This window comes from Echeneis naucrates, chromosome 15 (genome assembly GCF_900963305.1).
Source record: "Echeneis naucrates chromosome 15, fEcheNa1.1, whole genome shotgun sequence".
NCBI classification, from domain to species: Eukaryota; Metazoa; Chordata; class Actinopteri; order Carangiformes; family Echeneidae; genus Echeneis; species Echeneis naucrates.
In genome coordinates, this window is record NC_042525.1 from 12,828,910 (window position 1) to 12,855,346 (window position 26,437).

Genomic DNA, 26,437 nt, shown 5'->3' on the forward strand with positions numbered 1-26,437 from the left:
CCAATGCTTTTCCTCACCACCTCTTGCCCCAGAACTACCAGCAACACAATCGGGGCCAGAGTAATGGTGAGTAAGGAGGCTTTTGCCTCATTATGGGTTCAGCACTCATGACGGGGTATTAAACCCTGATGGAGTCTGCACCAAACTCTAATCTACTTTTGAACAGTATTTCAGATGGGAAAACTTTTGTCTCCTGACTGAAATACCTATTATACCGAGCCTGTGTGGGCAATAAGAAATGTGACTTCGTGCAGCAGCTCTGTTCTATATGTAGAGATAATTGCCAATTTGGTACAGCATCATATTTACTAAATGCCAGCTTCCTTTTAATTAAGAGTTTTCTTCCAGTGTAATTTGAATCGCCGTTTACTCGGAAGACTGCCTGCGCCTATGAGTGGTATTGCATGTTGACGGCATTTCTTTTGAAAGTCATTATAAACAAGCAACAAAATGTACATTATACAAAGAAAACAGTTTTCCCCCAATTTCCTGCAAAGAGAATAGTTAATCTCAAGATGATGTTGGACTAATTGAACTATTTCATTAAAAGTACATGGTGTAGCTGTGGCTGTTGTGGAAAAGGCGAGCTTCACAGGCAATGTGCTCAACATTTCCAACAAGCTTTGCTGCTTCAAGTAAAACATTCGTCTTGAACAACTTGCTTTTATGTGACTACACAAACTTTAGATCTGAGATAAATCAATGTTAAAAATGTTTATATCCAGCTGAGAGAAAAAAATAATAATTACAAGGGGTGAAATTCTCTGTATTTTAAGAAAAAATATGAAAAAGACAGACAGCTGTTTTTTAGAAATCAAATATATGGTAAAATTAAATCACTCACAAGTGATTTTCAATGACAATTTAAAATACACACTCTGTGGTTCTGAGGACATCTGCCAACAATTTGTAAATGATTTTTCTCATTTGCTGTTTTTTCTCAAAACAATAAAACACGCTTTGATCCATGATCGATATAGTGAGATCCAAGCCAGCCCTCTGTTCAGTATCTGTGATGCCTGCTCAAAGATTCTGAAAACCCAAGTGCAAACCAAACACACAAACCTCATCTGTGGTTCAGCATTACAAGCATAATGCATGTAAACAACTGTCATCACTTAAATGGCCAGATCGCCGTTTACCCATATGATTTTCGCGTTGGAATCAAAAGCACTGAAATAGCTGGCTGCAAAGTTGGTCATGGTTGTACTTTGCTTAATGCAGTAATTTAGTGAATGCAGTTAAAATATCAAATTGTTCTTTAAAAAAATGTGAGAACCCAGCCAAATAAATCAGTTGATTAATATTAATCCATTTGACCTGGGGAATAAATAAAGTGAAAGAATATAAAAGGACTTTCTGTCTGTTCACTCTCTCTCACACTCCAATAAAACACAGGTCGGAAACTATTTAATCTGTGTCCCCAAGGATGAAGTATTTTCTAAGGGCTCATTTTTAAGAGAGCACAATCAAAGGTCAAAATACTGTGTAGTGTTGAAACTAAATTTATAATATTCAAATATTGGCTAACAACCCTAAACTCAGCAGAACTGTTAGACATCATGCAGGCATCATTTCAGACACAGACATACAGTTGAAGTACATCTCAAATTTGTCGAAGACAGAAAGCTGATTCCTCTCAGATAAATAATCGTATTTATTTTTTCAATTTTTCAAATTATGCATCTTAATCTATCGGGTTTGAAATTTAAATTATATTTTGCAGAAACTTTCCAAGCTCTGGTCATTCGATTTATGTTGAGACCACTGATTTTATGGAAACATTTACAGAGCAGTGAATTATGTATTGTCTTCTGTGAGGGATTTCATTTTTGTCAGTGGGATCTTTGGTGACCATGTGTGGCTAAAACATTGGTTATCATCTTGTTATCTACAGAAAATGACACATTACGTAGATTGTTAGAAGCTATAAACTGGTAAGATATGAAAGAATGAAATGGAGCGTAGAATTGAACAGTGAGTGACTCTTCATTACTTATACCTATTTGAATTTAGCAATAAAAATTTTAAAATACCTCTGAGCCCTGGTTCAGACAGCCAAAGCTTTTTGCCCCAACCATAATACCTCCCAGGAAACAAGAAACCAGTTTTTTTTTTTTTTTATAATTTCAGCATAGGCATCACCACACCAAACCCAACATTCCTGCAATATTATTAACAAAAATTAAGATTGCTTTCCCTTGCTGAAAGAACTCCAGTTCAACTTTGAAACCCGTCCCCCTGCCTGTGTTCTCTTCGATGGTGCAGGACAGATTGGAAAATAACCTTTCCTTTTCCAAGCCAACTAATGTTTCTCTGGACAATGAGAAAGGCAGCAGTGGGCCGACACAAAAGACCCAATTTGCTGTATAAATTTCCTTTGCCATCTGTCCTTTAGTGGTTCCGTGATGGTGCAAAGGCAGTGTCTTTCCTTAAAGGAAGTGAATTCCTGTAGCGAAAGAGATAAAAGCGAAACCTTTTTCCCCCGATCTTAAGATGTGAGCGAAAATGACGCAAAATCAGCAAATCCATTTGCCTTCACAGAAAATCAAGATACTCAATATAAATTAGGCCTATAAGACCTTATTTTTCTTGATAAAAATGGGGCTGCAACAACTCAATTCAGTTTAAAATCCAGAGCTATGTGCACTCTTTCTTTTCTAAGCATTGATTTCATAAGGGAAAATTCATTGTTACAGAGAGATGCACACTTTTACCACAGTTACTGTAAAAAAAAGGCCAGGACCCTTATTGACTTACTTACAACTTGTCTATCGAATCATCAAGTGCACCACAACTAAGCTTAAAAGGAAGTTAGTCACGTTTAATAACTGCAGACACATTCAATATTGATGTGACCCCAGACATACAAATTTTGAAAAACATTTTTTGTTAGGAAGAAAGCACCTTATCCTTACAAAATGTTACCCAACATGTCCTTGCTGCATCAAAATCTAGTACAGTATGTTCCAGCAGAGATGCATTTGGAAAATGGAGCAGTAGAGTGTTTTGGACACAGTACTGGGCAATTTTAAAAAATGTCTTGAGCGCATAATGGAAGCAAAAGAGTATAAAATATAGGCTCTGTCCTACTTAAACCTGGAATATGGGTATAACATAGTGTGGAATTGCAAGCATTTGCTGTTATACTTGCTGCCAAGAATATAAACAAAATGGGTATTTTCAGTGTAAACTGAAAGATTATCACCTCCACAACATTTGATCTCTTAGGAATGCACAGGATGCCCGAGGATTTATTGCTTAAATTATGTTCCGACTTTCTGCAGGATGAATTAAGATTGGCTAAGAATTCATACGCACACAGGCTACAAATTTTATAGAGCAGTTAATCCTGAGAACAGCAGATATGGACATGTTCAGCATGTGTTTTGATTGTTTCAATTTAAAATTTGGTCACAGTGCACTTTCCCTGACGGTCTAACTCTAAGATGCAATGAAGTTGGTTTGACTTTATTCCCCAAAGTGCGCCACATATACTCTGAGAAAGATGAATGCTCTAGTAATTGCTAATCCAAGCAGAAACAAGCAAACAAACAAACAAACACACAGACAACGAAGAAAAAAAGACATTTAAAAAAAAAAAAAAAACACATTTCAGTGAGCAGTGTGTTGCTCAGCATTCACTCCCTGTCCTCACAAGTCCACATGACTGTTTTTCCAACTGAAGACCAACACAATATAATCGAATACCTCTCTGGCCATTCTTTGAGGAGAGACAGCAAACCAAATTGCATTTTACTGACAAAATAACATTTGGACTTAAGACAGGCTAGTTAGGCAGCAGGTCAAAAATGACTGAAAAGACAAAAAGACAAAACACCCTAACGGTTGCTGATGGGCAATTCTGATAGAGGAACCGTCAGCGTGAGCTATACGCCTTCCTGTGGTGGAAATAATGGAAAATATAATGCATGCTACCTCAAAAAACACTAAATACGCATTGCACCAGATGCAATACATATGATATTGGCAACATCAGCCACTTCTGACATAACATTGTAGGTGATATAGGCACAAGGTTTTAAAGCTTATGGAATAAAACAGGCTTTTTTTTTGTCTCTTCTCTGGATTTGATCATTTATTCAGACTACAGGAAATCATCATGGTTGTTGATTTTCATTGAAGAAAAAAATACACTGATCAGGGCTGTACACCCAATCCATCCACTCAAATCCATCTAGGTATGTGTATACAGTACATATGCGCCCTGAAAACAGCATTATATAATCAGTTCTGTGGAAATCCAAATCTTCTGCCGTATGTAAAGGTTTCAAAAAGGACGAATGTAATGAATAGTTAATTGAAGGCATTGTGTTTACCTGACAGCATTGTCCATTCGTGAGACGGTGAGATAAGCAGCCAGGTTGGCTGTGTAGGATGAACAGACAATGAGTGTGAATAGCCACCAGCTGCCCATGACGATACGCAGAGCCACCGAACCCAGGATGGAGTCACTGCCTGTGGAGTCACAGGTAGAAACGCATTATTATGCATATCAGAGCTGCACACACCATCATCACCGTACTGTTGTGCCACACATAAGCTCTTTCCCTTCAAGGTTCAAATGCAACTACCTGTGATGTCTAATTTTTTTGGAAATAAAATGGAATCCAGCATATATATGTGTAGGAATGGCTTATAATTACCACACTTTTATTGTTTCAATTAGCTTTTACATTTGAGAGAGCAAACATAATTAAGACTTTTTTTTTTTTAATCTTTAACACCTTATGTTTTCAAAGGCATTCTGCAAGATCAGCCAAACCAATGCAAAACATACGTGTTGTATTTGTCAAATTATGCCAAATTATGTTTATAACAGTGATAAACCCTTTTCGCGTTGATTCAGCTGTTGAACATTTGTGTTTGAAAATAAAAATGGGTTTTTCTAAAAATGTTGTCAATATTATAATTAACTATGAGTTCTTAATCATATACTATAACATTCTTGTTGGAAGCTGCTACAAGTTGGAATTTCTCTCTTAAAGACGATATTAAAAGCTTAGTGTATTGAAAACCATCTGGCCTGGAACGTCACTTGGAATGTCCTAGTTTTACAGTCTATTGCACATCTCAGTCCAATAAGTGTAGTAATAATTAATATTCCTTCTTCTTGTGTCTTCACATACTTGCCTTCATATCTTTAATCCCTTGCTTCTCTTTGTTTTCTTTGAGGGCAAAAGATTACTTTCTCACATTAGCTTTGCTATTTTCAATTTCTCACCAATGAGGTAAAAAAAAAAAAAAAAAGAAAACAGATAGAAAATAGGTGCATGAAAAAAAAATCAGCACACACTCTAATTTTGAAGAATAAAGCCATAGAAATGTCATCCAAAGGGAAATGTTTTTATTCAGAAATGTAATCAAAACATATTTGTCCAGAAGTGTCACAATCAACACAGACCCTCCGGAGTGCTTGAGAAAGAAATTGAAGGCCTTGTCAGATGCAAAATGCTCCGGCATCAATCATTTTTGTAACACTTGACTTTGAATGATTCCTTTAAATCATCAAATGTAAATACGTATAAAATTTAACAGGGAGTGACCTTAATGCAGCTGTCTACTGTGAGAAACTCCCTTTGAAATAAACTGATTAGAATAAACACTCTAATCATAAGAAAAAGATGCTTTTTTTTCTTCAGCACTGCGAGACAGTTTGAGATTATTTCCTACCTTTCCCTGACCTCCTCACAGAACAAAATACAGGCAGCCCCAGTTTGAAAAGGCTGTGAGGAAAGTCTGCGCATCTGTGGGTGGATAGTTTAATCTGCGCTGGACATACAACCAAACCCAGCCACGTCTTGGCATATGATTATGAAACCACGGGGGGGGGTGCAGTTGCCAAGTTTATGCTCTCCCACAATGACACACTAAACGTCAACAGTCAGATCCAGATCCATATCAAAGTGACCTACATCATTCCCAAGAAGAAGAAGAAGAAGAAAAAAAAAGGCGTCCACTTGACTGGAACAGAAAGTGCCACTGTTGGAACACGAGCCAGAGGAGAACGGGGAGAAAAAATAGGCAGAGAAAAGACATCAAATTCAGCTGCTCTTGAAATATAGTGGGTGTTTGGTTAAAAAAGGCTCATAGCAAGCATGCCTGACTTTGATAGATGCTGTTCAGGCTTTAACATCAGTTGCTGAAGTAGTCATTTATCCATAAAGGACATACCTGGATCTCCACCAGGCTTAAAAAAGCCACCTTGACAAGGGCACCTTTGGAAAATCCAAGGGTGGGCGTAGTGTCTCTGAGTGACTCACTCCTGAATCAGCATTTGTTGTATACAGATATCCAAATATGCATTTCAATTATTTGGACTTGTTTTTTAATCTATCTAAACTTTTTTAATCTTCTAACCTTAATCCCTTCATGTTGTTTTCACAGTTTTTTATTCATTTTATTTCTCTTTTGATTTAGCTTTTCAAATTTAAGAACTGCCTGGCTGGTGCTTGGTGATTTTCCACTGAGGGCAAATTACATAAAATGTTTTAATACAAAAAACAACACCAACAAAAATATCAGTAAAAACACAAAAAAATATCGTTATATGGTTTGTTGTACAGTTTGCTTTCTGGAATGAAATCCTGCAAAAGCTCTGATGTTCAGCCTAGAACATACTTGATTTATAGTTGCTATCGTTGCATATTGTGATGGCCAGACTATAAATACAACACCCACCTTGTTGCACGAAAGCACCGTAGACAATCCAGATGGCACTCTGAAGTGAAGTAGAGACAGATGGCGGCGGGTGGCCTCCTGCACTGTTCTGGCACCGAACCGCCTGGATGCGCCTGAGCAGGAAGATCATGATGCCCACTACAGGTATGGCTGCAGCGATGCAGGCCCACACTGCCAGGTCAAACGGTGCCAGCAAAGAGAAAATGTTGATCTTCTCCTCTGATTTGGGCATCAGGATTCCCACTGAATAATCCAAGTAGCGTTTGCTGAAATCTACCACTCTCTCACGCTCTGGGGTGATGGTGATAGCCGATATGGCCAAATCAGCTCGCTGTGGATGGAGTCACATTATTTCATTTTAGTATGTACATTTCGGGGAATCCCCTACGTGTTGTTAGATACTGAAAGACAAGACAAACAACAGTTTGACTAAAATGAGCTAGAATTCAAAATCTTTGTGTCACCATATGTCATCCTAAATTAACTAAGCTTATTTCATTTTTTGTGTGTTTTTCTATCAGGTTCATAGATCTGACATATTTCCAATAGTAACTGGCATTGGCTGATTACTGTTAAGTACTATTACATTAGAAACTGGTTTCATCAATATGCACTTTCAATTTCCACATGCAGAGCAGAGCTTCCCAGGACATCATCGACTTTGAAGCTTAAAACTTGGTTGCTCATGAGGCCTTTGTGAAGGTTTGAACTCCATTATTTTCTTGCTAGTCTTAGATTTAAGTCTGCATCAGGTCCACGCTTTCGCTGTTGTATTCTGGAGGATATGGTAACAAACATTAAATGTGAGTCATGTGCTTCATCAAATGTCAAGTCTTCTTCCTCATTAAAATAAACACCAATATGTTTCCTATAATATGCCTGCTGGCAGGAATCACCTTTTGTGCCATTGTGTTAAAAACAAGATCGTTTACTTAGTCTTCGATCAATCACATGTTATGCTAAACAAGATGGGAAATGTTTGTGTGTGTGTCTTGTAGTAATAGAAAACCCTGGAAAACATGGAATGAATACTGGAGTAAAAATCCAAATCATTATGACTCAGAAAGTCTCTGTAAGTTAGCTCTAAAAAAGTCAAAAACAGATGCCACCCGAAGAACAAAATAGATTTCCAGATGTTGGCTGTGCGCTTTTATCTTATATTTTCTCATTTTGCTAATCCTAATTGGGCTCCTGTTTCAAAACAAGACAATGTGGCTTGGCTCCCAGGAAAAGGCTAGACATCTGGACGTTGATGGAGATAAAAAAAAAAGAAAAAAGAAAACACACTCACCTTTCCAATGAGTTCTCCAATCATGCCATTCCAGGATCCATTAGGGAGCGCTGAGCCATATTTCCCATCTCCCACTTGGTAGATGTCATACTTGAAGCCCAGAATCTTTGCAAGGGCGTCCAAGACATCAATGGAGAAACCCTTGTATCGCTTCGGTTGGCCCAGAATGTTTTCTGCCACCATCACAAAAGGCTCTTCCTGTTTGAAAGAATAATATAGAAATGGTTAACAGTGTTTTTGAGAAGTACAACAACGATAACACTGAGAAATGTTATTGTGCGTGGATCCGTCTCTCAGTCAAAGATTCATCTTCTGAGTCAGGAAAAACGGTAAGCACTTGTGTGTACATTTCTCAAAATGCACCATCATCTCCTCGGGGCAAGATTGGCAACTGAGGCGAGGACACATTTAGTCATTTTAAGAAGTTGGGGTGACACTTTCATGAAGAGCTTCACAGGTGATCTAAGTTTAACTTCATCTTAATAATACACTTTCCTACTGTTGAACTGTAGCGCATGGCGCCATGGCAACTGCTATCGTTCATCAATGTGGAAATTGCCATTTTGAAATATTGCGCCCCCCCACCATGGTTTTTCTTTATGGGTTAAAAGTGTCAGGGCAGGATTGAGTGGGTGAAGGAAGAGAAAATAGAAAGAGAAAGAGAGAGACAGAGGAGAATGGCGGTTGGGGTGTTAAAGTGGGCGGGGAGACGGGGGGGCAAATGACTTGATTAAATGACACTGCCAGGAGAGAAGTGAGAAGAACTTATGTGAATAAATATAGTGGAGGTAAATCATGTGTGAAGAGAAAGAAAAGCTGAGGGGGAGGGGGAGACATTTTCGTCGCTGGAATTGGTGTTATGTGTTAGGTGCAGGTAGGTGAAGAAGAACTTTTGCAGCGTGGATTTTTTTTTTCCCCCCCCTCAGCCATTTGATGTTCTAGAGCAACATGACAAAATGAAGAAGAGGACCTATTATCCTGTTTTACAAGAGAGAAAATGTCAGTGAAAAAGAGCAATGTGAAAGGTGTTGAAATAGATAAGAAATTTAGTTCTCTTAAGGTCCTGTCATGTTCTTATTGATAACAACCCACAAAACTGAATGGAACCGAGGATTTTTATCTTCTCTGGGTTTGTATATCAACATAGTCAACACCATTATTTTCCTCAACTAATGGAAGAACCAAGCGTTTATCAGATGTGACTTCACTTCTTGATTTTCTTGTTTCAATGTTTTCAGATTATCTGATTAGATTTTTTTTTGGCTTGTTTTTATATATTAGTGTACTCTGGTGCTTTCTTACTTAAACATTTTCCTACGCAGGTCATGTGTTGTAGATTCATCGCACTCCCACAACTTACCAGCAATGTTACGATCTTGAGTGTCACACCCTGCATACCACTCTCGATGCGATTTTCCTTCAGGCTACCATTCAAGCCACGAGTGGAGTCCCAGGACGCCAGCTAATGGGGAGAGAAAAAAAACAAACAAACAGATGCAGTACAGAAAGGTTCACGTGTCTGAAAGACAAAAGTGTGAAATGCCTCATTAAAATGTCCATTGCCAATACAATAAAAGGAGTGAAGAAACATCGTACAACAAGATTAGAAACAAAGTGAGCTGCAACTGTTTCAATCATCCCATTTGTCTTTTTGGGCCTCAGTTCAGAATGATAATCAGCAGCAATTGGCCGATGTGTACCTTAACATTTGAGCTGCTTTTCAAAACAACAACTTTTGGCTATTAGTAAGACATTAAGAAAACATTATACCGACACACTTTATTAAATAGAAGTGTAGTGGCGATAAGGGAAGTGAAGATGAGAATGATGATGACAATAGATGGGAGAACAACATCACAAAGAATAATTTGAACTTTCTAATCAGGTGAATTTAGCAAAATAAAACCAAAAGTCATACTTTGAATTCACGACAGTTTAAGTTTCCATCTTGAATCTAAACTATCTCTCATCTTTAAAAACTCTCATTCCACACTGTCGACGTTTTGAGTTATGTTCCGGGTCGCAGGGCTGATGTTTGTTAAATTCTTAATCAGTGCTGCCAGCGTGACAAGGATTCTCAAGGATCTGACATGTCATTTGGAGTGGTCTTTGAGATTTGAGCTGACAGGACAAGAACGGTGGCCCCCAGCCAGACAACAGGGCTTTCTGGCCTCAGCACACCATTGGCTCTTGCAAATGTTTCCCCCCTGGCCGGAGGTGTATCCAGACAGCTTAGCCACAAAAACACAGTTCCACACAGAGCAGAGACACTTTCAAAAGCGCTTCATTTTGATGGATTACCTGATTTGGGTCTGAGGTCTTTTGATGCACATGACAAATTTCACCTCCACTTTGTTATCTGCTTACTTTCTTTCTATGAGATTCATAAAAAATCTGCGAACGTTTTACATCAGGAACTGCATGTTAGTGTTGCCACAGCTCAGTTACAGTTGGTGGAGGAGAAATGCAACACCTCTCATTTTGGCATCTTTTCAACTTGCTGAATCCTAATAGATATCTCATATGACAACCTTTCAACAGTGAGCGGAGGTGTATACAAGATGGCTTAGACCTTCAATTCAATATTATGTAGAAAAGGTCCCAAAGATCCAAACCGAGCCAAAGATATATTTTTAAGCTTCAGGATTTCATTACAAGTTCCAAACTTAAATCTGAACTCCAGCTCCCAGTCCTTTTCTCTTTTACTTACTTTGACATCGGCAGTTGACTTTGATCCTCAGAACAGAAAAAATTTTACGTTTTCACTTGAGATTGATAGGAAACACAAAATGAAGAGACACAAATCTTTGCCACTGTAAAAAATTTCAATCGCAAAAATTACTGTACAAATCGGGACAGAAAAATTACTATGAATGTACAAGAACGAAACAGAGGCTTTCTACTCCGAATCAATAGAAGCTTGTGTGGCAATGAAAGAGGGTCGAGAACAAGAAGAATATTTCATTATCAGTTCAAGCAACTGTTCCTCACAAATCAACTATAGAGCATGCAACCTTCCAAATGTACACTCCCAAGAGTTACACTGCATTGCTACACATGTATAACTTCCCTGCAGACTGACAGTCAAGCACGTGCACAACCTGCCAGCTGGTGTGGGTGTAGGGAGATACTCGTCTCCACATACAGGATGTCACTAAAGAAATTTACATCCTGAGGGTCTTTGTCTAAGAACTGTGCATATGTCAACCACACGGGGATCAGTAAATCATGGAGCTGTGTATTTTGTTCTTACTGTAATGTGGAGTCACGCAGTCTGTATTTACCGACTGCACTTTGTACAGAGAAATGCAGAGTGAGATTGTTGATGTGACAGTAAATCTCAACTCGCATGTGGGTGATGAATGCAATTATGAAGGCAAAACTGCACAATCCAATCAGAAAACAAACAAACAACGCCCCACCCCTCCCACCAAAATAAATAAACAAATCAATAAATAAACAAACTGCTTGTACACTTGTTCATCTGTGTATCCAGACATATGTGACCATGTCTGTGTGTGCCCAAGTATGAGTGGAGCAAAATGTCAGCCTGCACTGACTGCTTTGCAGCTATTTTCTCCATGAGCAGCTTTGTCCTCAGTGGAGAACACTGAGATATCTCTGCTCTTTAAACTGAAGTAACACTTCTACTTCACAGAGCTTTGCTCATCAAGACACCACTGGGAAGGTCACAAACAATGCATGCAGCAGAGCACACACCACCTGCATATGAATGGGTAACATTTTATTGGACACACTGTGCCCTTGGATTACCGCCTCTGAAAATGTCATTTTTGGATGCACAATTGTTTTACTACCAACTGTTAATAAATGATATGGGAATCTGTACGAGATTTTCAAGGACAAGCAAGTGAAACGGGGTCTACATGTATATCTATTGAGAGAGAATGTATCATATAAAACTATGCTTAAGGATACATGAAAGAAAAAACTTATTTTTTATGGCTTGACACCAAACCTCTTCAAAAACAGGCTTTAAAAAAAAAAAAAAAAAAAATCCTTTTTCCTGTTTCCTTCCTGCTTCCTTCTTTGAAATGTCAGCTCATTGAGGATTTAAGTTTTGATAGTCTTCCTATAAATATGCATGGCCATCATACATTCTGTAAGTGAGATCAAAACACCCAGTTGTTTCCTTCCTATCGCTCCAGTGCAATAGGCAGCATTGTGGTAATGAGATTTTGTAATATCCTGTTTGGAAAATAAAAAAAAAAAGAATAAGGCAGCACTTGCGCAGTCATGCAACATAATATTTTAAAATTAGAATAATTAATTCTGCTGAGTAAATGCTCACGACCACTTGAAAACAAAAAAAAGGATGAAAGTTTAAAAGTTAGTCCCCTGATTCACCGCTCTACAACTGCCTCAATTACAGCATCTCTCTTTGAAAGGGAAATTTAAAGTGCATCATTATAGATGTGGAATAATAGTTTGAGCTAGTTGCAGCTATTCCGCTTTCCCTCTTCCTCCTCTATTTCAGTCAAGTGTTTACGTATTGACTATTCCATCATTCTTTGGAACTTCTTATTGAGCCTGTCTGATTTATTTGTTGGCCACACTAATGGGACTGACAAGCCGCCTGTGTAAGTTGGGGGGAATATAACACATTATAACTTCCTTATTTAAGGCTTATGTCTGTTGTTACTGAATGTACTGTATATATGTATTTCATAAATCCACATGATTTTTCTCATTTTTGTAACTCCAAACAAATTATATGTCCCAAAACATTGCTGGCCATTAAACCACAAAAGGGTAGGTGACATTAGACATTAGATGACAGTACTACTCTACAATCGATTATCAACTTAAAACTTGATTAAATGTAACTGCATAAAAAAATAAATCTGACGAAGATGAAGAGGACAACAGGCTACAGAAACGATTATTGTGTTTTCCTGCATTCCCATATTTATTCTTTGCACATTATTTCTAAATATAATTTTAATTACAATGTGACACCATTCAGGAAAAAAAACAACAAACAAAAATTGGTGCAATATCTTTGTCAGTAGTCGGTTCAGTGCAGTATAAAAACAACCAAAGTTGTCCTCTGCCCTGATGGCTGTTTGAGAGTTTAAAAAAAAAAAAAAAAGCAATGAAGAGAGACAAAGGAAGATCTGGTGGCTCATTGCATACAGGCTTAAAAAAATGTTGTTGAACCATTTAAACATTTACATATGAAAGTGAGAGATTTTCATAAAAAATAAAAGAATTACCAGCTGTGTTTTCAACTCATTGTAGCCACTTATGAACAGATACTGTTTTTTTTTTTATGTCATCTTGTGAACTGAGAGCAGCAAAGAACAGGTACTGTTGGCGGAGTTGATGGTCCATATAAATGAACTCAGCAGCGATGAGGCTGGTACCATTTGTTCAGTACTGTTTTGTTTACGACGGATTGAAGCACATGAGAAAGAACCAACTATAAAAAATGGGAAGAAATATTATCCCTTTTATATCCAATTATATGGGATTCACAGGAGGATTCCCTTTTGTGAGTGCAGAAGAAAGAACAACTTTAAGAGGGTTCTCCCAGTTTAATATGCGCCTCCAGACGATTATGAGAAAAGATTAACAGATTTAGAGTTAACATATTCAAGTATGACAATATTACAAAATCACAATGTTACTGGAGTTTATTCATATATGGCAAAATAACTTGACTAGCCGTATTAAATTCTACTCAGTTTCGTCGGGCATCATTAAAGAAGCTTTAAATAATTTGCAACTTTGTTTCATCTCAGTTGTCGAATGTGGAGGGGAGTGCTTTATGATTAAAAATAAAAACGCAATTATCACTTTAAAGTGAAGGTAGTTATCTAATCACAAGAAAGATTAAGCACAAAGAATTAGTTGAAGTATTTTTTGAAAATTTGATACCCATTTTTAAATTACAGCCATAATAATATTGCTCTCTTTTTTCCATCTTCCTCTGGAATGGACTTTTCTGGCTCACAGAAATGTTATTAATCTTCCTGTGGGTGAAAATCCAAATAGGTAGAGGAGGTTTCAAAACACCATAGGAGCCAGAAAGTAAGTTTGAAAAAGCGTTACTTCCCAGTGCCTGGCAAATTAATCGTTGGATCAACAGCCTGATCAACCACCTGCAGCTCTGTTGTTGGCAACAGAGGACTGCCCTTTAGAGTCGTTTCTATTCCACTTTGTGAGGACGTGAGATAAAGGGGTTAAATAATATGATGAATTCATTAGCTGTCCGTTCCTGCTGTTTTGTAACCACAACAAGCGACATTAAACACGGAGCTCATGCGACAGCTCCACTGATGGATGTGTTGATTTGGGGGGGGGAAAAAAAAAAGAAAAAAAAAGAAAAGGCTGAGCTCCATCACCCAGCTGCAGTGATATGAGCCGGGCTGATCGTGGCCAAGTGTCAACACATTCTGGTCTGTTCTGTTATGGCACCAGATAACAAAATGCGAGCCGGCTCGATACATGGCTGTCAGATTTGGCTAGCTTTTGGAGGGTACAGACTTGGTCTGATTTAGGATAAGCATTGGCGCCGGTCTGCAGAACTTGGGAGAGCTTTGGACCAATGTTGAAAGCCAGAATTGGATGGATGGGCTCATTCTGACTCTCTAGTGTTACTCTTTCAACCTGGGAAGGTTATTCTCTAAAGCGCCCAGATTTAAGCTGCTGATGACATAGCTATTTTGAGTGCCTGGCAGGAAATGGAACGATGGCTGTAATGAGCAACGAAAATCCAAGATAAACATTTTTTGAACTGTACTGAGTGAGTACTGCGGCGGACAGAGTATTAACTAAAGTAAAAAAATAGAAAATAAATGACATTTTAAATCTATGGTTGTTTTTCACCTCCTCTATTTCTACACAATCACATGTCTCAGGCAGCCATATTTTTCCGGCACAGGTGAGGTTATTTAGAAATAGCACGGTATATTATATTTTTATGAAAATTTTTTTTGAGGCACTTTGTGACCAGAAAATAGCATGACAAGAATTTGGATGTGACCTTCCACACTATTCACAATAACAAGCAGGTGTACCGAATTAGAGTCATTTTTTTTTTCTGCTGAAAAATGGTGCAATTATTTTGAATAATACAATAATGCCACTGTGGTAATTATGGATAGCTTTCGCAGTAACTGCTGTGGGACGCATGCAAGAACAAACTCAAGGTGGAGCAGTTCAAATTTCAATGAATTGACTCTTCTCTATGAAGAACTTTGTGGAAGCTGGAAGTCATTAGCAATATCTGCTTAAAGATGAACTGACGCGTCAATAAAAGCAAACTGGGAAACTAAAACAACAACAACAACATCGATCACTCTGCAGCTTCGCTGGCTGGTGAAGAAAACTCACAGTAGCCATCCAGGAAATAGTATTTCAGTCTTCATTACAGTTTCTAACCAGAAAGACGCCTCATCTAAGAGCCATCAGGCTGGGGAGAAAATGGACCAAATGCAGATAAACGATGATGGAGTGGGAGGAAACCAGGGCTGAAAAACGAGGAGAAAGGGTTAGGGAAAAGAAGAAGTGAACGGAGGGAGGGGGATGCTGTGGATGGGTGATGAGATGAGAGGACAAGACAAAAAAGGAGGACAGACGGGAGGATAACTGTAAGTGAGTGGATGTGGTTTTGGGGGGCTGGAGCAGGGCACGCAAAACAAACATAAAAACAACAACAACAAAAAACAAAACAGACGTGTCATGACAATAAATTGAAAAAAGGTACCATGTACTGTACTAGTGCATTTCGTGGCGGTACACAACAGTTTAACACAAAAATATAACATGGAAGAAGCTGAATATACACACACACACACACATATATACATATGTACACACACAAAGATAGGGAAACACAGGAGGCAAGGCACATGATTTGATGTGCCCCCCCCCCACCCACCCACCCGGTAAATGGCTCTGCCAAATAGTGGGCAGACACACAGATAGATGTGCCAGGTAATGAACAACAACACTGAATGCATTTGGCATGCCTTATCTGGCCTTGCTGTCCCCCTTCGCCTCTAATGATTCTGAGATACAAGCGCCCACATGTTCGTGTGCTCCCTGTCCTCATTTCTGTTTGTCTTGGTGCGTGCTGTTATTGTCTACAGTCCAACACTGTGTATAACACATGTTTGTGTACACTCTGGGGCACCACTGTTCATATGTATCATTTCGCTGAATATGGCAACTGTACTGGAGGACATGAACATGTGCGTGTGTGTGTGTGTGTGTGTGTCAGTGTGCGTAAACATGTGGCTCTGTGTGTAGTGGGTCTCCTCCTAGTTAATGCTAATGGCCACATTATGATGAATTGGCTTCACAATTTCAGTTAGACTGAGTGGTGATTAAATCTTCATTACTGCTTCTGGTCAGTCCTGCTCCACATAGATTGCCAAGAAACTCAATTTCTCTTCATTCTGCAAGACTTTCCTGACTGAATCAGGACATCCACGGTGATAAACAAATTACAGCTGAGAGAAGAGTGCACAAATAATGCTCTCAATCTTTCACTTCAGCCCTCTGACACAGAAATCGGACTGGTTTCTCAGTAGAGCTATGACAGCCCGCTCATTGCCGTTCAAGCATTATGTCGAGCTACTTCCTCTTGTTTTCATGTACAGTTAGCAGAGAGGAGCCCAGAGCTCAGCTGATCTAACCCAGTCTCAGGTGACAGCTCACTGGGGCGATGTGGTTGGGGTCGATTCAGGAGCTCCAGTAGAGGGCACCCTCACACCCGACACCTCACTGACAAATGTTAAACCAGGTGAGCGCAGTTCTCAGGGATCAGAGTACAGCTGATTTGCTATTCTACACATCAGGTAATTGCATTCAACTAACACCAGGGATAAGAAAAGAGAGGAGGGTTTTGGATCCTGAGGATTAAGGTTGAGAGCCGGCGGTCTATACAAAAACAATAGACAGCTCAAAGCCTTCTGTACTGTATCCGTTCCTGTGAAGTACTGCACTGGACCTCTAGGATTTTTAATAGAGGTGGGAAGGGCAGATTCTGAGCAACAATAGCTCAAAGTTCAGTTCTTACAGATAAAAATTAACTACTTCACTTTAATAAATTGTTTATTTCTTCTATTTTTTTTTTTTTTTTTTCATTTTGACCTAAGTTCCAAATATGAACTAGTTTATGCTCATTGTTGGATTTCTTCAATAAATTAACCACAGTTTTTTTTTTTTTTTTTTTAATAGAACCACATTGGTGTCCTCATTCATTATTTGAAAATTGAACTGTTCAGCTCACAGTTCACAAAACAAGAACATGTTGATGCACAACACTGGAGGTGGGATTCAATTCTGCTCCCTGTGGACAAGCACTGCAGGCCTCTCCGGTTTCTCGCTCGTAGTAAATGAACCCGCGTCGGTCTGCCTGACAACAGGTGTGGGAAATCTACCGCTACAACTGGAACTGAGTGTCTAAACTTATCAAGTCTGCAGGTGGTCTTTGAGATAATGAGAAAAATTGTTGAATGTCACTCTTTATCTCTCCACACCCAAGAAGTGGTCACAGTGAGACAATGTCTGAGAAGGAAGAACAGGCACTGTCATCAGTCGTTCTGACGTACCTGCTGTGAGTCCACCCAAGTACATCAATAAACAAAAAGTTTATATGCTGACTTCTATACAGATGCTGTAAATAAGTGGTCTGCCATCTTATCCATACAGTATATTACTGGGACAGCCGACAGATAGCAGATATTTAGATTTTTCTGATCTCCTGAAAGGTGAAAACACTGAGGGATTTGCACATAATTCAGAATTTTGTTTTTTAGTTTATTCACGTGCCACACTTTAAAATTTGGCTTAAAACATCAAAGCATCTTAGTTAAACTGCTACGTGGGTTGCATAGAAAATACTCACCCGCTTCACATCTTTTCCAAATGTCTCACTGTAACTGGTTCCAAGAATCTCAAACTGAACATGAGAATTAGATCCTTCGGCACGAAAGTCCATCAGTCCTGTAAGTCCACTGATCCGTCCCTGTGGCAACAACACGCAGACAGTATTTATTGTCTGTTTCTAATCCCCTGCACATCTTTCTCATTAGAATATAACAAAAATAAACCTAACCCTAACTGTTATTTTTCTAAAGACCACTTGTAAGGCATACTGCGTTTGGAAAGCTTAATAAACAGACTTTGGCTCCTTTTTTGAATTTGGATTGTGGCAGTTTAGAGAATCTAATCATCAAGGGAAGTTTTCAAGTTGCTTCTTTGTGAAAATGCAAATCATCCCTTTAAAGGCTGATTGATATTCACTCATCCAGGCATGTATGTATAATACAAAGAGAAGTTAAACCGTTGAGGATGAATGAGGCAATTTCACATTTTCTGAAAAATTCTGCGACATTTTTAACAGAAGTGCAGTTGACAGTTTGATTTTGTGGGAACTGCACCACAGTGTGCTGGGAAAACTCTTGTAGCTTTGTTGTTTTGTACTACTTTCTCATTGTACGTCTCCGTTGAGATTAAACCAGCATGACTGTCTTCAACAATTGCCAAAAACCCATTATCAGATTAAAATGGATTACATGAAACTACCCACTATCTAGTACATGGCATTATTTCATTAAGCGTTAGACAACTCCAACACGATAAAAGCCCTGAATCTGCCACAAATCCATCCTGCAACCAGATCTGGAGATTTAAAAAGTAACTGAATTTATATTTGAGCAGGATTATAGTTCAATGGATTTTTCTTAAGTAGTGCTTTGACTGTGTGAACCACGTTTATATTCTATGCTTTGCATAAAACTGACTGCATGTTGTTATTGTTTTTTTTTTTTTTTACTATTAATGCCATCTTCAATGAAGGGTAGATAGATTACATTTTTTTCCACAACAAATAAACAAATGCAAAGAAGCAGCGCTACTAAAAAAGAAAAAAAGTACCTTTTGGATGGTGTCCAGCATGGACCATCCTCCGTTCCATGGCTTGGTGGACTTCCTCATGCAGTTAAGGCTGGCCATACTGTGCCACTTCCTGTCCTCCAGTTTTCTGTAGAAGGCGTTGGCCAGCATCAAGACACTGTCGTACAGGTAGAGGTTGGACACCTGTTGGGGGTAAAAATAGATGTTTTTAGCAATATATTTGTAATTGGATTGTATTGGTAGATTGGGCTACGAGAGCCCAAACCAGATAGATTGAATTGTTGTTGAATACAGCAAAGAAAACATGAATATGACACTACTTCATGGAGACACAAAAGTGCTTATTTTTCAGCTTGAATTCAGTCTGTGGCAGTGGCAGAAATGGTGGGGGGGGCATCTCAATGGGAATAAAAGCTTGTTTCCTTACTTGGAGAGAGTGGATGGAGTGCATGGGGACAGTGGTGAGCAGTTTGCCCTTTTATCTGAGACTGTCAGAGTTGCCTTTTAAGATCAAAAGCAATTCTTTTTTCATTATAGCTAAACTGAAATATGGCATATGGACATCAGCGACAACACTGGTCTGATCGCCCCAGTATTTCCACTAAATGAAAACTTGGATTGATGCTATAAACAAACATGGGGAGTGCAGTGATCATACAGAACAACATTGCCATGGTGGGATAAAAAAAATAAAACAACCATTGAAAAAATAATGTATGATTGCTCTTATTATGATCTTCAGAGCTACAGTCAGGAACCATGTCCACAGCCTCCTGTCTTGCTGTGACAGTGGATTTGATAAGTCTTCTGGGTCAAGTCAGCTGCCACTCCAAGTGTTCAGTTCATGACATGTTAGGACTTCAATCCAAGCATCTTAGCGGAGAGACATCACGCAGTTCACTTGCCTCAAGCTCACTGATTCAGAAGCTGTGTGGAGGTGATTTCTGGGGTCACACCGTAACCGTCGGGCTGTTAGAGGGATTAGCAGAGGAAAAGCACTGATATCTCCCCAGTGTTCAACTATTCTGATGGATGCCTTAACTGTCATTACCCGATATTTAACCCTCTTTCATGTAAATTATTGAGAACTGTGGGCGCACACACCACATGGTTTTGCCATCTGTCCGGACTACGCATGAAAAAGAACATTTCTTTTTAACACAGAGCTACAGAGAGCACAGCCATTTCACTCCAGATGGATTAAGAAAAAGGAAAGCCTTAAGAAGTGTTAGGAGGTCCTCATAACTCAGATGTAGAAAGCAATAAGCGGCACAGTGAGCAAGGTTACACCAAAGAGCCAGAGAAGGGGATGACACTGTGTTCGGCAGATAAGCTTTGTTGGAGCAGAGGGACATGCCTTTGTCAGTGCCCCTCAGTGTCACTGCAAATTTACTTTAGAATGGGTTTCCAGGTTGACAAATCCTTAATACAAATCACTGTTGGCGTAATCTGTATGAGAGTAAACAATGATTTCCCCTATATAAGCCTTGGTTAAGCTTCTGGTATCTCACTGGATAATTAATCAATACAGATTTGTCACAGATGTTACAGATGTTTTTGGTACAGTTTGGATCAACTCAATGGGTAAGTAGTTTTGCTCTTTATAAAAACAAGCTTTTATCTACTTAAAAGCAAAATAATTTCCTTTGCTCAGCTATTTTTTCCCCCCTGTCAGACTCAGCTGTAGTCATTTATATTCATGGACGTGTACGTCCATAATAATTATCTTATCTAGGGAGTTAAATCTATGTTCAGTCGCATACATTGAAAGTGAATATTTGTATGCGTGTGGCACTCCGCTTCACTGTAGCGTCCTTTATCAGGGCTGCAAACCTACTGTCCTCTGTAAGATGTATACGTTCATGCAATAATCATGGTCATGACCCCTTTTAGCACCTATATTTGGGATCATAGGACCCACAACCCATGAGTATAAAGAAGTCATTACTACATTATTACACAAGTATTCACGAACACCACCACCTGCAAACTCAACCTCGATCGTGACTTCAACTTTATACCTGAAAAATGTAGTGAGAAAATTTGTCTCCACATTTTGCCATGATAAGGCTCACTCAGACTCTCAAACACACACCCACTTGCAAGGTGATAACAATACCAGCTTCGCTGTCGCAGAAAGTGAAAAGACCACTCTATGCTCGTTTTATAGTTCCGTCACTGTTGGAGAAAGCAGATGAAACATTTTGGTTTCTCCTGAAACACAAAGGTGCTGGTCCCATAAATACTCGCTGAAAAGGGGATATAAAAACAAGACAGAAAAACACAGCCTTACCACTTGTTATATACAAAATACATCCATTATATTGCCTCCATGTTGCGTATGGAGTCTATGCCAGCACCTTAAACCTCATATTCTCCGACGTAAGCACCACATTTTGTTTTTGTTTAGGGTGTTTTTTTTTTTTTTTTCCTGTAAACAGTTTCTCCTTTAACAGACTAAAGCAACTTTTCAATGGGGAAACTACATAACTCATACAGCCCACCATCAAGCATATAGCAAGTGATTATCTGGCGGTGGTTGAGGATCACTTCAAAGGCTGAAATTATTTGAATTTCAAAATTTCACATCAAATATAGAGCAGAAGCTGAATGTATACACAAGGTTTTCAGTTGTCTGTATTAGATAAAATATCTATTTTTCTGTAGTATGATTTATGTATAGTTATATACTCTTCCATTTTTTTTAAAGATGGGAATGTCTGATTTTATTTGAAGGGAAAAGGGACGTGAAGTGTTCATTTCAAACGAATACTGAATATTTGGCTCATAAAATCAGGTGTACTGGACATTTGTGCGTATGAAATTATCTCTAAAAATTAATCTTATCTTAATTGTTCAAATAGAAGAGAATATAAGTGAGTTGTTTTTGTTACCAATCCATAATGGGAGTCTACTTTTTTTTTTTTTTAAGCTTTTCTTTTGTTTTTATGAATTCCTCCAATCATATGAATGAAACATATCCTATGATAAGATATGAGAGATAATACTTCAGGAGCTTCCAGCTAGTACGTCTTAGAGCAGTTTTTACCTCCAGGGACTGCAGATAGCCTTCCTGTGGGTCACAGAGCAGAGAGGAAATGCGATGATTGTTCCTCATACAGCGAACATTTGTGTCCCTCCATAACGGGAAGATCTGACGAATGATGGTCATCCGGCCCAGAGAGCTGTGAACCAGCTCCATGATGTCCGCATCACTCACCTCCTGACAAGGAAGACAACAAGACAAGTTTAGTTTAACATTTCCTCGGTCTACGTGTTAAGTGTGGTGGAGCTTTTTTTGTTTTTAGTTTGGGATTTCTTGGGTCATGAGGAATCTTTCATTCATTCATTCATCTTCTACCACCTCTCCATTTCCGGGTCGTGGACTGTGCTGGAGCCAGTCTCAGCTGACATTGGGTGAGGGCGGGGTCACCTTGGACAGGTCACCGGTCCATCACAGGGCCGACACCCAGAGACAGACAGAGACCAACAACCACTCACACTCAGACCTACGGGCAATTTGGAGTCATCAGTTAACCCAAACATGATGTCTTTGGATGGTGGGAGGAAATCGGCGTGCCTGGAGGAAACCCGGGCACGGGGAGAACATGCAAACTCTACACAGAAAGACCCAAGGCTGGGAACCGAACCCACAACCTTCTTGCTATGGGGCTACAGCACTGACCACTGCTGCCATGATGCCCATGAGGAATCTTCTTTTCTTTTTTATATATTTTCTATATAGTCTCATTTTTTTTGGCTTTTATTCCAACAACAGTAAGTGGCAGTGAGACCTACAGGGACCACCACTGCCAGGCCCATGGAGTTTCCTGACACAAACAATGAATTAGCAGTTTTCTGAGTAAGTTTTCTCAGAAATTTGATTAAAAAGAGAACCTCTGAGGGGCCTGTGCTATCTTTATCGATTTTAGCAATTAAAATATCAGATGACACACTGAGGGGAGCGGGAGTAATAATTTCCAAAAGAAAGTGAGATAAAGTGGCTGGCTACGATGGGAAACCGTTTGGGAAAAGATAGAGGCAAAAGTTCAAAAGAAACGTGCATGCTCAAATTCATTTTCTGAGTCTTTTTTTTCTGTTGTTGTTTATCGGAGATAAACGTGATACACATTAACGGAGATCATCCAAAGCTTAATTTATACATCCCTTATGTCCCAGAGTAAGTTAGATCAACATCGAGGTTTTTCGGCCTGAATACAAAATAACATTGATTGTTATTTTCATATATGCAAAACTTGGAACTAGATCCAATCCGCTATCTTTGACTACTATTGTGTTCACACTTGGGAAATCAACAGATATTTCAAGGAAATTCCTCACAACTATAGTGGCGGTGACCTTTGGCCTTCATGAGTGGGGTGATGTATGTGCAGAGGGGTCAATGGAGAAGGGTCAGATCAATATTCATGAGACAGTGAGCTCCCCGACAATCTCCAGAGCAGGAGGATGGTTAGTGATGAGGCAGACAATGAATCTCTCGGGACACACTGGGTTCATGTACTCTGACAATGCGAGGTTACTGACAGGTCAGAACTTATGCAGCTCTGGGTTGATGAAATCCTTTGCCACACTTTTATCAATAACCGCAGCCTGTTTTCCTAATCAGACATTCTGATCTTCCCCTCTCTTTTGTTGCTGCTCTCTGTCCTCTCAGTGTTACTGACTCCTGACTTTGTTTCAATTCGCAAACAAATTTAGTTTGTTCGCAATTATTTTTCATAATATTTCCTGGTCTGCATGTCTCTATCATACACATATTGACTTTCAGGCCAAAACTACTTCATGGAAATGCAGATTCTTTCTGCAAGATTCAGTTTTCCCAGATCTTTAATGTGTGCGGTGTGAGTAAAACACTTCTCAGGTTATTCTAAACTAACCTGAATCTAGTTTTCTCTTATTACTCCTTTTTGGACTATTCACAGTTAGCCAGTTGAAGAATATGAATATTTATGAGTTGCCATGACACATTAATCAGATGAATTATGCTGCATGGTTCACTGAGCTGAACCTTCACGTCCAAGCTAATAACTTCCAGTGCCACCCAATCCAAGTGTTCTGTCACCATCGTATTTGTGCCATAACCTGACCCAGCAGTGTTACTGACCAACGGCACATGGCTGATGAAATGCATGCCTTTCAAGTTCTGTCTCAGGAGAAGGTACAGACCATTAAGTCACAATTTGGATGCCAGCTTGATGTATTTCATTTGTAAAATAGACAAGGAGAAGTTCATATTGGGGCACACTGACTGGAGTAAAGCTAAAGAACAGAAACATTCGAGCTTTGGATTTTAAAAACACTCAAACCACTGGAGAAACTTGGTTCATCTAAATTATGTGAATGTGATCCCTTTTACTGACACAAGTAGAGAACATCATGAACTGCCTTTAGAGTTCTCAGACATGAAAGCTGTTCGGCTTGTTGTTGGTAACCCACTCCTCAGCCTCTTAAGAAAGTGAATACAGCATAGCTGTGCTTCAATGACAGCCCATGACCAAAATACATTAATCAAATCAAGTTCAGCTGACAGATAGGCCAAATTATCCTCTTTGTGCCGTTCAGCGCTACAATGCCATAAATCTTTCACAAGGAAAAAAAAAAAAATTACCCAGAATCATGACACAGATTTAATTAGAAGTCCTGTTTTTGAAAGTGGGGACATCTAAATTGAGAAGTAATACGAGTCAGACCAGAGCACTGTGCATATGACATTCATTTGAGCTGTTCTTGTCTATAAACATGCTGCATACACGTCTCGTTTAATACACATCCAGTGCGGTGTTGAAGAAGATTTAATTAGTTAGGCAGAAAATAACTTCAGGATTACTTTATTACATTATTTATTCAGTAATTGAGAAGCAGAACCAAATAACTGGTGCTGTGTTGTTCCTTTGTTGTTCAGAAAAAAAAACAAAACAAACATTTTGTGAGGTGTACTTTTTAGTACATCATCTCTAATATTCAGTTGAGACATTCCACTTTTCCACAAAACAATAGACATGCCAAATTTTGGGGAATTATGCTAAACTGAATGGTTTCGCTGACAAATCACTGTTATGTTCTGTTTAGGCAGTTATGGTGTGTTGAAAATTGATCATTAAGTTCTGCAGTGCTGCACGATCTTCATATGATGAAGAGAGTGGAGGGAAAGATGATGTATTCGCTTGTTTTTCAGGGAGTAGGGACGAATACATACATCATTCCTGTGGAAAAAAAAAAACATAAAAGAGTAATGTACTCTGATGCTATATTGTATATTAAATATATAAAGTACAGTTGTCACTACTTTGATGTTGGTATTTAGCACATACAATAAAATTGTCCTGTCCTAAATTAAAACTTGCAGCAAGTGGTAAATCAGGCCACAGTTATGCAGTTCGTGGAACTAGTCAATAAAAAGTAGAAGATTGGAGTTCCTGTTGCCTCATGCTAATGTGCACTAGCAGTCCTCTATTAATCTCTTTTTTGGTGACTCTTTAAACCTCGGATTGGTAATCAATGATAATGGATTTGTATTGGCCTTTATTAATAATACTCTAACAAACAACCATTAAGAGCTGATCAGTGAACTCATGACAGTCTTCCCCAGGAGATCAAAGTACTTGCATTGAGTATCCAGTAGTGGCACCATGTTAAGTGATATACACATTAAGCATGCAGCTTCAATTTCTTAAAAAAGGCGTAATATACAACTACATTTTCAACACATTCCAGTTCGAGGAAAGTCGTATCAGTTCCTGATCTTTTCGTAATGATGCAGGGCCACTGTGTGGGATATACACGACTTAAAGCAAAGATCAAACAGCAACAGTCTGGCTTTTCATAGTTCTTGACTTTATGAATCGCAATGGCTCTAAATGAAAATGAAACAAATTTGCAACAACATGTGGTCTGAGCAGCCAGAAATGCAATGTAATTTCATGCCAAATTGCACCACACCACATGATCTGAATCATCACGACCTCGGCTGCACCGATCAAACCACTGCATTGCATGTGGGTTTGTTTGGAGCTGGAAATTCACCAATCCAGCAGGAAAGAGAGACTAAACCATGAAAAGAGCAGCATTACACCCGTGCTATCACTTTGGATTATATTTGGTTGAAAAATGCATTCATTCAATGTCCAGTTCCTGCAGTGTGAGCCATCGCACTTAATTGCTTTTCTTTTTGTGAGACCCACTGAGAATTTAAATGTAGGGACAGACCCGACTGTCGGTCTTAATAACTGGAATGGACGTAAGTGAAAGTGCTGTAATGTTTAGATAAGGTGGTCGTTGAAGGCAGCCACCTGTCTGGACTCCTTCAGATTTATGACCATGACGATGGATGGTTCCTGTGGTCACCATTTATGGGTTAGTACATCATGTTTTGACATCTGAATCACGTTCCCGGATGGGTACTCATTGTGGTTAATGGTACAAAAGAAAGGGCCATAAAAGCAAATCCAACATTTTGATGAATTAAATGGTATACACTACTATAAATAGGCAATAAATTCGTTTAAAAAAATCTCTTAGGCGGCCTCTTCAGTA

At 39.0% G+C, this 26,437-nt stretch overlaps 1 protein-coding gene across 1 annotated transcript in view; it reads right to left on the minus strand.

Annotated features, from left to right (window-relative positions):
• The window catches only part of LOC115055504 (glutamate receptor ionotropic, delta-1-like), a 205,114-nt gene that overhangs the window by 8,957 nt on the left and 169,720 nt on the right, over positions 1–26,437 (minus strand). Inside the window, exons 6-12 of the mRNA XM_029521365.1 lie at positions 21,933–22,106; positions 18,905–19,066; positions 17,874–17,993; positions 9,354–9,455; positions 7,994–8,191; positions 6,699–7,033; positions 4,341–4,475 (exon numbers count right to left, since the gene is read on the minus strand). Of these exons, the coding sequence (XP_029377225.1) occupies positions 4,341–4,475; positions 6,699–7,033; positions 7,994–8,191; positions 9,354–9,455; positions 17,874–17,993; positions 18,905–19,066; positions 21,933–22,106 (1,226 nt within the window). The remainder of the gene's footprint in view (positions 1–4,340; positions 4,476–6,698; positions 7,034–7,993; positions 8,192–9,353; positions 9,456–17,873; positions 17,994–18,904; positions 19,067–21,932; positions 22,107–26,437) is intronic.